The 10,761-nt window shown below is 33.9% G+C and overlaps 3 protein-coding genes across 4 annotated transcripts; all 3 read right to left on the bottom strand.

Annotated features, from left to right (window-relative positions):
• Positions 1 to 517: 517 nt before the first annotated feature.
• Positions 518 to 1,236, bottom strand: LOC109169939. The gene has a single exon (XM_019318855.1). It carries the CDS (start codon positions 1,167 to 1,169, stop codon positions 666 to 668), a length of 504 nt encoding a protein of 167 aa, XP_019174400.1. The 5' UTR covers positions 1,170 to 1,236; the 3' UTR covers positions 518 to 665.
• A 1,996-nt stretch (positions 1,237 to 3,232) lies between these two features.
• Positions 3,233 to 4,052, bottom strand: LOC109170182 (cell wall / vacuolar inhibitor of fructosidase 1-like). The gene has a single exon (XM_019319167.1). It carries the CDS (start codon positions 3,873 to 3,875, stop codon positions 3,318 to 3,320), a length of 558 nt encoding a protein of 185 aa, XP_019174712.1. The 5' UTR covers positions 3,876 to 4,052; the 3' UTR covers positions 3,233 to 3,317.
• A 2,318-nt stretch (positions 4,053 to 6,370) lies between these two features.
• Positions 6,371 to 10,151, bottom strand: LOC109170179 (nuclear poly(A) polymerase 3). Of its 2 annotated transcripts, none has more exons than XM_019319161.1 (11): positions 9,600 to 10,151; positions 9,387 to 9,464; positions 9,046 to 9,153; positions 8,807 to 8,869; positions 8,548 to 8,709; positions 8,307 to 8,420; positions 7,905 to 7,967; positions 7,485 to 7,787; positions 7,209 to 7,373; positions 6,708 to 7,128; positions 6,371 to 6,677 (listed from the first exon to the last, which is right to left on the bottom strand). In XM_019319161.1, the coding sequence occupies exons 1-10, from the start codon at positions 9,816 to 9,818 to the stop codon at positions 6,748 to 6,750; spliced, it is 1,656 nt and encodes a 551-aa protein (XP_019174706.1). In that variant the 5' UTR covers positions 9,819 to 10,151; the 3' UTR covers positions 6,371 to 6,677; positions 6,708 to 6,747. The 2 variants fall into 2 exon arrangements, with proteins under 2 accessions (XP_019174706.1, XP_019174707.1); XM_019319162.1 differs by having other exon boundaries at positions 6,712 to 7,128.
• Positions 10,152 to 10,761: the final 610 nt, after the last annotated feature.

The raw sequence follows: 10,761 nt of genomic DNA, 5'->3' as shown, positions 1-10,761 counted from the left end.
TTATTTATTTATTTTAATTTTTAAATTTATTAAAATATATAAAAATATGTTAAGGATATTATAGTGTGTGAATAAAAGATAACCCTAAACCAAACATGATTATATTACATACCCCAATTTTAACCAAACACAGGAATCTAACATTCCCGGTAATCTAACATTCCCAGCAATCTAACATTCCCTAAGGTAATCTGACATTCCGTGAACCAAACGACCCCTAAGAGTTTATGTATATTATGTTAACAGTTTATGTATACTATATTAAAATTATGTGTATTATTTTAAAAATTTATGTGTATTTTACTATACAATTATGTACATACGAAACAAGGAATTTTTATGGAGGCACAATATAGCAATTGGTCAAAATACTCTCAGCACACCCATCGTAATTATATCCAAAATCCGTAACATAACGAATCCGTTCAAAGGATGATATTATAGACTAGAGTTCATCGTCGATTTTACATTGTGGATTCTGGATTAAAATAACATTATAAAGCTAGTTATGCTCGAAAAGAAAAAAGGTGAGTCTTAATTAGGTTGAATGAAAAATGAGATTCAGAACATACATTATTGTTATTATATGTAGGAAATGATTATAGTAATAATGTGATGATCTGAGGGCCGGTAGTAATATTTAATTTGTAGGTTTGCCTTGCTAGCTACAGTAAATTCCTTATAACATCTCTGGTCACATCAGCGAGTTCGCCCACAAGTTTGTTAAGATGAGTGAGTGGAGATTTGTGTCCGGCAAAATGATTCTCACACCCAATCGTGGTGAAAGGCAATTTGGTCATTGCCTCCTCTGCGAATTTGGGATCCCCTAATATCACTCCATCATAAGCTACCTTGATTAACGTCTTCAGAATGACGACCTCGTAATCCCAGGCGCATTGTTCTAAAGGAACTTTTAAATCCGGATGGCTTTTTAAGAGACGTTTTATCAACTTATCAGTTACCTTTGACTTGGCTTTCACGGTGTCAATCATGATGATTGCTAGCGTCCGCGTGTCTGCTTCTGGGGCTCGAGGGTCTGCCCATACATACTCCATGCACAGCTCGTAATTTTCTGTTGTCTTGCATATTTTTTTAACGAATTTTCTGTCACCATTTATGGGGGTTGTCAACATCATCAACAATATCACCACGCAAATCAAATTCCTCATTTTTTCTTTTTAAAAACTGATGTTTTGTGGTGATGGATTTTAATTTGATCGAGTACGTAATGATGGATGGAAAATTAAAAGAGGTGTTTCAGTGTTATATAGATAGTTGGGCTCATGGTATTAAGGGGATTAAATTGGAGTTAATTGCATGCGGCGTCTAACTAAATACATGCATTTAATTAAGGAAGGAACCCGACCTTTATGACATGTATTAATTACAACATAATTAAATGATCCATGATGCTACCTACTTACCTACCAAAAATCTTAAGCCTGTTCACACGGATCCACACTGTACTAGCGAAGTTGCGAACCAATATTAGTTAGTTGTTGATAAACATGCAGTTGTTAGTTGCAATAAGTAACTACAGAGTACTTCTGATCGAATAATTGAAAGTAATTAAGACTGGATGGTTGGGTTAATTCTATGGATTATATTGATGGTCAATAGACGATTTTTCAGGCTAGCTTTTATCGTCATTATATTGGGCCTATTGGACTATGCCCCACAATATATATGCCATCAAGTATACTACTCCGTATAAAATTGATGGAGATTTAATTTTAGTTTACTTAAGAAATTATTAGTAAAGGTAACAGCATGTTAGAAAGATAGAGGGAGCTAGCTTTATTTGCTTTTGTTTTTGTGATATATACACGACATACATATACTACTATACACACATATATGCATAAAATCATGCATATATACTAACGTACTAGTTTTGGATGGATTGGAGCTGGATTGGAGCTTCTTGATTATGGCTGCCATTTCTTTGCCCGCCTAGCTTGACGTTCACTGCGGGCATCCACCATGATAATAAGCGCAGCGCCAGTGTGGTGATGTCTCCGGTGGAGCCCCGGTCCGATCGAATTTTTACTCAGAGAGCGTATAGTAGTTTGGCATGTGTGTTTGATTGGATTCAATTTTTTTTTAGTATGATTTAATCTATGTGCATTGTAATCCAAAAACTTTAATTAGATCCGACCCATCTTAAAATATAATCATACCTGCATATTAAATCATTGCGTTTTATTTTTCCAGAAATGTAAGGGTGGTATGAACTTAATAAAGAAAAAAAAGAAAGAAGAAAGAGGGGAGAGGGAGGGGCCCGCTCGTGGTTTGGGAGCAAAATTGGACGGATACACTTTCTTATATATCTATCTTAGGTAGCAGAAAAAGAAGAAAAGCGGTATACGCACCATATGGCCTTGCCAGCTGGCCTGTTGGCTTAATTGCTTTTACGAGTTGATGATGATTTCGTGAAACTTGCGGCAGCGATGCATTGTATGTATTTTATATCTATCGTCCCTCCCCAATCACGCATGGACGTATATACATCCACCGTACGTCTTCATCCTTAATTATTTGCCATTTCTATTTCTGGCTTTAAATTGCTTCTCTCTTTCGATCATCTTTCTTACGATGAAGAAGCATGCATGTGACGATTCCAATGAATCTAACGTACGGGTAACATTCCAATGTTTAGTTAGATAGTATAAGGTGGAGATAATAAGAATATTTCAATGGGCGACAATGAATTGAGACATTCTCAAATTAGATTAGTTTAATAAAACCTCCAATCATTTGAGTAGATGTCAATTGCATCTCTATATATTTGACAATACTTATATATATTTATTTTAATGTGGGGCATGAAAATATCTTAGCTTCTCCATTAAACAATTCAAAATTATTATTCTAAGATTAGCAGCTTAATTTATTTTAATGTGGGACATGAAAATATCTTAGCTTCTCCATTAAACAAAATTATTATTCTAAGATTAGCAGCTTATTAATTACTCTGATCTATTCCAAATTAACTTATATTATATCAATTAACTTGAAAGCATATAACTATATATAAATGATGAAGAATACAATTATATATTATGCTAATTAAACTAGCTAGGAGATTGAACAATTAAAATTGTTTTTACTTAATTAACAACCGTAACTTATTACATAATTACCTAGCTAAGCTAGATTCATCTCACACAAAAATATAAATTATACCGATCGATCCCATCCCTAGCAGGCTGCAGGCTGCAGGCGGTATTTATACTATATATAGTTGCACGTACTGCACATTTATATATATAAAAAATAAAATGGATCGAGGATGGAGGATATGATGATATATTATTTCATAACAGCATCTTGATGATAGAGGCGGCGACAGCAGAGAGTTGGATTACATCCTTGTTAATCTCATCGATGCCGGATCCCGAGTATTCCATTTCTTGATTCTGCGGCAGCTTAAACGCAGCCTCGCAGCTCTCGGCCTCCAGCGCCGCATCCGCCATCCCATCCTCGGCGAACTTAGGGACTCCTCTCTTGAGAGCCGCCTCTGCTTCCGGCACGTCCGCATGCACCACGGCGTAGTAGTAGATGTAACACTGGCTGAGGGGAAGCCTCCACTCCACGGGCTTCGACTTTTCAAGCTCCCGAATCGTTTCTATCATCTCCTCAGCCTTGGCCCTCACGGCGTCCACCATCACAAGCCCCAGAGTCTCGACGTTCACCGCGTTGGAGCTGGTTCGGGGGTCGGACGCCAGGACGGAGACGCAGAGTGCGTAGTTGGGGGTGGTGTTGCAAGCGATGTTGATCAGGCCGCCGCCGCTGCTACTACCATCATCATTGCCAACTTTTCCCCCATTTAGGACAGAGGAAATAAGCATCATCGCTGTGAATAAACTCTTCATCTTGCACTCAAATTATATTTGGTGTAGAGATCAGATCGATGAGAGCCGATCCAATTAAGAAGAATGAAGAAGCTAAAATGAATTGAATTGAAGCCTTATGGCCTTTGAATAATATTTTAGCTAGCTAGCTAGGTTGCTGTATAGACTAGAGCGCTTCTTAATTGCATTGCCACTTGCCAGCCCTCTGTCTCTATATATACACATGGATGATATGATGATGAGATGTGAATTCATGGTTGGTACATATTTACCATACCATTAATTAATCATAAAAACAGATTAAATTAAAGTTGTTTCTGTGACTCTGTTGGCTATCTTAACTAATAATAATATATATATATATATTCACCTACTACTATTCATCATGATATTTTTTGCTACCTTAGCTTGTTTGTTGCTATATCTCCATCAATATTTTTAAATTTTTTTCTCTTGACAATTTTGAAGTGTTATTATCCTTTCTTTCCTTTCCTTTCACGATATAATATAATGTAATTGTTGACTTAGTTTATTTACATTCATTGTAACAGAGTCAATAATATTCAAAAAATAAATGTATACTAAAATTAGAGACAAGATATAGTGTGCCAATTTCTTATTACTCAAATATATATATAATAAATGGTATGGGTACTATATAATCCATAGTTCCATATCTCTAGTTTTAGACATTCAAAGCAGGGTTGGTTGATCATCCAAAGATCAACCTTTAAAACATAGCCAATTTAATTTGTTGTTATAGTTTTATATGGTGAGACTCGATCCTTAGTATCTTATGACAAATTTAACTCTGCAACTAGTTGAGTTGTCCATGCGGGCATAGTCTGCATTATCTATTTTGCTCAATAGTTCATGACCTTTTTAAAAAAAAAATAAAAAAATACATACATCACTAATTGATTTCGATAGAATTTTTTGCTTTTTAAAATATAAGATAAGATTATAAGAGTATTATATAATACCGCATGTCATTTTCAATAAACAGTCGAATTGTTGATTTTTAAAAATTTTATTATAATAATAATAATTATTAAAATTATTATTAAAGGTGGAATAGCTATTTAGATGGTATCCAACTATGGTGCGGAGAATAAAATAGTGTTATATTGGTAGATATTTATACTCGAAATGATGTTTTTTTGGCTTGCATGTGTGTAAACCAACAAAAACAAGGTGAAATGTCAAGTCTAGTCATTCTTTTTATTTTTTTGGTGTGTCTATCATTCTTTTTAAAATGACAATTAATCTGTATGATTTATTAATATTCTCTTCGTTTTATTTTATTATTTTATGTGTCGAGTTTGACTAACGAGATTTAACAGAATATTTATAATTTAATTCTTTTATAATATTAAATTTAAAATTAATAAGTAAATTTTATATATTTAAAAATTATATTAAGATTACTATTAAACACAAAAGAAAATTAAATTTAAAAATTGTAAAAAATGCTAATGAAAATAAAGAATTAATTTGACTAATAAATAATAAATATGACAAATAAAATGAGGCAAATAGAGTATCAATTAAAGATTACATAGATTATAGTAAAGCAAAGCTAGCTGCCGTATTTTATTATGAATTAATAATGCTTATTTAAAGAAAAATGGCACTGTTAAGGCCAGATATTTTTTGATTTAGAATCAACGGCGTGATTAGTGATTAATAAACCACCAGGGCACTACGGGCAGTTTCAAGGATAAAAATGGCATCTTTTCTTATTTTTCTCTGGTTTAGGTGTCGTGTCTGTCTTGATTGGTTCGGCATGAAAGCTACATGCCTACACTTTCATATTTTTGGAAAATAACTTATTAGCCAAATCTAGTTTATTTGATCAATTTTAATTTGTTTGATTTGTCAAATAATTAGTATGAGTGTTTGATAAATATCTTTTTGATTTAATTTATTGATGTCAATAAGTTAAAAATAAAAAATTATTTTGATTACTTTATATCAATTTATTGCATTTTCGTTAAGCGTTGTGTTTCTTAATGTTTTGCAAACACGTTCACTAACGCTTAATAACCAAATACATGCACATGTTCATTATCACAATTCATTTATGAACAAAAAATAATCTATATTCACAAATAATAATCAAACAAACAAACAACTATATACATACCTCTCTCTCTCTCTCTCTCTCTCTCTCTCTATATATATATATATATATATATATATATATATATATATATATATATATATATTTCGAATTTGTTCATGAACATTATTAAATGAACTTGTTCACGAGCTCTTAACAAACGAGGTTATATAACTGTTTAGACTCTGTTCGTTTATAAATCAAATTCTAAAATTTATTTATTTATGTCCTACCTTAATAAATAAATATAAATAATGCTTACCGAATAAAAAAAAAAAAAAAAAAAAGAGTAATTTACCAAAAACTTTGTTCGTTAACGCCCCTAAATGAGATTAGATGGTACATATGCATGCGGCGGCAAGCATCAAAAGTCAAAACTCACAAGTCACAACCCTTTAAAATTTTGTGGCACGCAGTCACTTTCTTCTTTTTAATGTTTCAGCTAAAGGGAAACACGTACACGAGTATTTACAAGACCGCATGAAATGAAATTTTACAATTAACCAAATCCATGTTTGTTTTGTCAGTCATGGATGTGTTGTACGTGTTTTGGGTTCAAGAACAAAGCTACTCTTCCTCCGATTATCCGCTCTGTTTTCTGTTGTGTTTCTCTTAAATGGGTTAAACAAAGCTAGCTGTACAGCCCCCTGCGAATCATCAACTTTTCTTGTTTTCTTTCATTCTTTGTGTGCTTCTTCTGCGTGTATATATATATATATATATATATATATATATATATATATATATATATGAGAGAGAGAGAGAGAGAGCCTAAGCCCCCTCTGCACCATTATTTGCACCCAAATATCCTCCTCCTCCTCCTCCTCCATCAATATGTTGCCCCTTCTGTTTCATGGCCTTTGCAGATATTTCTTTCCAGCTCCTGTATCCACTGCAGCAGCTGCTGCTATTGCTATACTCTGCCTTCTTGGGCAGTTGGGAAGATCTCACTATCGATAACTTCATTCTTCCAGTAGACCCTTGATATATGTTGCTTATGTTTTTCCGGAAATCCTCCTCAACTGACTCTATGTCGATGAAGTTATTCCTTCCAGGTTGTAATCCCCAATAGAACACCACGTTTACTTCTGAATCATCAATGTCAATGTATTCTGTCGGGTTGGGATCACAAAAGCCCTGTAATTCCTCCAGCTGCACCCAACAACTCTTTCATTTATTTCATAATAATAATGCCACTTTATAGTTACATCTTTTATGTCCTCCACACATACCTTAACCAGAAGCCAGCGGAAGCGAGACTTGACACAGCCAACCCAGTTACCTAGTCCATCTTTGTCAGAAGCTGAAAGGAATATTTTGAGTAGTTGTCCGTACTTCTTTGCATAAGGAAAAGGTTCAAACAGGATAGTCCAATCAAAAGCTGGACTCAACATGTCCTGTAACAAGTATCCATTATTATTATTAAACAAAAACAGGATAGAGTAAGAGTATAGCAACATAGCAATTACAATGTACTCAGTCTCACACAACATAGCAATGATTCATACCTTTGTCAAAACATGTCCCCTGAGAAACTCTGTTCGGATTTTCTGGAATGTACTTCTCGTGATGTTAGAATGGCAGAAATCACATTCGCTACCTGGCAACTGGATAGGCAGAAAGCCAAGCTTTTCGCTGGGAATGAATGAGCGTGTCAACCCATCGTGGAGAACTACTGGAGTTGGACAAGGCCAAAAGGCAAATGTCTTGAAGAATATAGAAACGAGGGTACTCAAGCTTGCTGCTGGATGCTTTTGACAAATGAATGCTGAAAGGACTGCTAAATGAATCCCTCCAAAAAATCCAACCAACTGAAGATAATGCAATGCAATGCAATGTTAGACTTGACCAAGACACAAAATGGAAAACCAGTATGATATGCAGACTGTAACAAAGCAGTAAAACATGAAGAAACAATCCTTCCTTACATTTCCATACAATCCTCGTCTCTTTGCCCATAATTTAATGCAGCGTAGCAGTGTTTGGAAAAGCTGTTAAACATCAAGTTGAGAAATAAGAGATGTGAAAATAAACAGCAGATTCGGCTTATGGCATCCCCCAAAGCAAGATTGATTGATGCTACCAACTTATGATTGCCATAATTTAAAATATTTTCAAGCAATCAATTTTCTGAAAGTTGAAATTAATATGCATATACAAGACAATTAAAGAATGCTTGGCTAGTATTTCAAAAGATTTTGGAACTCCATGTTCTAACACTAGATAAATGGTGGATTGATACAAACAAAATTGAATAATATATACTCCGTATCATATAATTCTAAGTTCTAAGAATCTAACATATCATGTTTGTTTGTATAATCATTTACCTCGATGTTTGGCAAAAGGTACATTATACTTCTATTAGCACGTATTCCGGATAAACTTTTCCAGCTGCTCTCATCAATATTCCTCATAAAGAATGGGTTGAAGACATCCACATTCTGGATAACATAAATGAGTTGGCTTAGTAAAAAACATTCAATTGTTTATTCAGCACTATGCAACTACATTAGAAATGAAATAATCTTGATCAACAGAACCCCACAGCAGCAGCCATGAGAGACTCACCTCTGGAATGGATACTACTTTAAGTTGAGCATATGGAAGATCAACGGGGATCCCATCAAATTTAAAACGCATTAAAGGAACTTTTGCATCCTTGATACATTGGATCTCTGATATTTCAGGTCTGCTTGCAAGTATGTTGTACAAAACAATGAAAAAATCTTCCTACAGTAGTCACAGTATAACACTCGTAAAAATTGTGGTACTGCAACATATGTGGATTGTGGACCCAAGAAAAATGATCAAAAGTAGATAGACATACCGCCATATTAGCAAAGCAAGGGACAACACACAATACATCAATGTCTGACTCCGAATTATGAACCTAAACAGAATGACACAAGTCAAAAGCAAAGAAATATCCAACCTTCTTGTAAAAAAATAAAAAATAAAAAATAAAAGGATGCTGTTGTTTATCAGTGAGGCTATTGAAATTTCCAATTACAAACATCAAGAAATATACTTAAGAAGTGGAAACAAAGTAAAATGGGACAGACTTACCCCAAGACCATAGGATCCATATGTCAATATTGTAGCAGAAGCACTTCTGAGGTATCTTTTAGGGAGTTGGTGTCGATAAGCTACCCTCTTAATCCATTCCATTACTATCTGTTCATATGATACCAAAAAAAATAAAAAAAATAAAAAATAAAAAATCATTCAGCTTACAGAAATTGAAGTCAACTTGGAATCACAATTAAAACAGCAAATTACAAAACTTTAAAGAGGTGACACTGCATTGCTGTGATATAAACAACATGACTATGAGAAATAACAAAAGATTACTATGTGCAGATTGTTGTTCGCAGAAAGAATTTAATGGGCATATTATATTCAAGAACCTTTTTTAGCTTGTGAATGACATTTCTCCGCCTGATTTCCTCCTCTGGTGATGGCATCAAACCCTCGTTGATCATCATCTGAAGACATTGAAACACATTTGAAAAGAAAACAGAGAATCATAAAATGGAATGGAGGGAAATCAAGAAACAAAAACCAAACCATAAACATAAACCCGCATTTTTGCATCATACATGAAAAAGTAACCAACCAACCTGATACAGAGACAATGACCTTTCCATCTCCATTCTGATGAACATATCAGGGCTGAATCCAAAGCTTAAAGGGGCAACTAGTTGAGGCAGCACGGGAGCAAGATTGATAGTCGCCAACCCAATTGGCTGCGGTCCAGGAATTACGCGTGGAACCGCAGGATTCCCAGCTCCAACACCAAGATCAATAGAATGATGATTCGCAGGTTCCCCAAATTCCATACAAAACTTGAGCCAATACTCAAGGAAAATATCTTGAATCTCAATAATGGATTTCTAAAAGAAAAAAAAAAAACAAAAACAAAAGGAAAATCTTTTGCGATTATCTTCAAAAATAATATTGACAACAGTAAAAGAAGAAATGCATCAGAAATTCAAGAATTGTAACACAGTGATGGTTCTTTGTTTAACGAATTGAAACTGCGTGGAAACAGGGGAACTCCAGGGAAGGAGATGGGTTGGGTTGGGGTTCCAAAGCTGGGGTGCCCGGAGTGACGAGGTATTTGGAATGTGGGTTGGGCGTTATTAGTGACCACGTGTCTCCCTGCACTGCCTGCCAAGTGTATGAGCTGCGCTTTTTTTGGCACTCACCGTCTCACCCTCTGCTCAATTCTCAAATGTTTCACGTGCTCATACTTACTGCCCATTTTCATTACTTACTTTAAATTATCAATTTCACAACTTTGATATATAACCTCAATTTTTTTTATAAAATTTTTGTATATATATTTATGATTTTTATACAATAGTATATAATGTCCATCTTATCTTATTATATAAGATCAATCACCTCAAATTTGTTTGTATATATTCATTAATTCTATGTAAATTGTATGTAATGTCTATCTTATTATATAAAATCAATCACCTCATTTTTATCAAATTTGCGTGTATATATTAATGAATTCTATATAAATCATATGTAATGTCCATCCTATTATATAAGATTAATCGCCTCAAATTTTATTAAATTCGTGTGTATATATTCATGAATTCTACACAAATAGTATGTAATATCCATCTAATTATATAAGATTAATTATCTCAAATTAAATTTGTGTGTATATATTCATAAAATTTGTACAAATAATATAATTTGTACAAATAATATGTAATGCACATCTTGTCTTATATATAAAAACATAATAAGTTTCAATCCAGGTTA

The sequence above is a fragment of the Ipomoea nil genome, unplaced genomic scaffold, assembly GCF_001879475.1.
Source record: "Ipomoea nil cultivar Tokyo-kokei standard unplaced genomic scaffold, Asagao_1.1 scaffold3321, whole genome shotgun sequence".
NCBI classification, from domain to species: domain Eukaryota; kingdom Viridiplantae; phylum Streptophyta; class Magnoliopsida; order Solanales; family Convolvulaceae; genus Ipomoea; species Ipomoea nil.
Note: the sequence above shows the minus strand (reverse complement) of the source record. Positions and strands in the feature narration are given on the sequence as shown.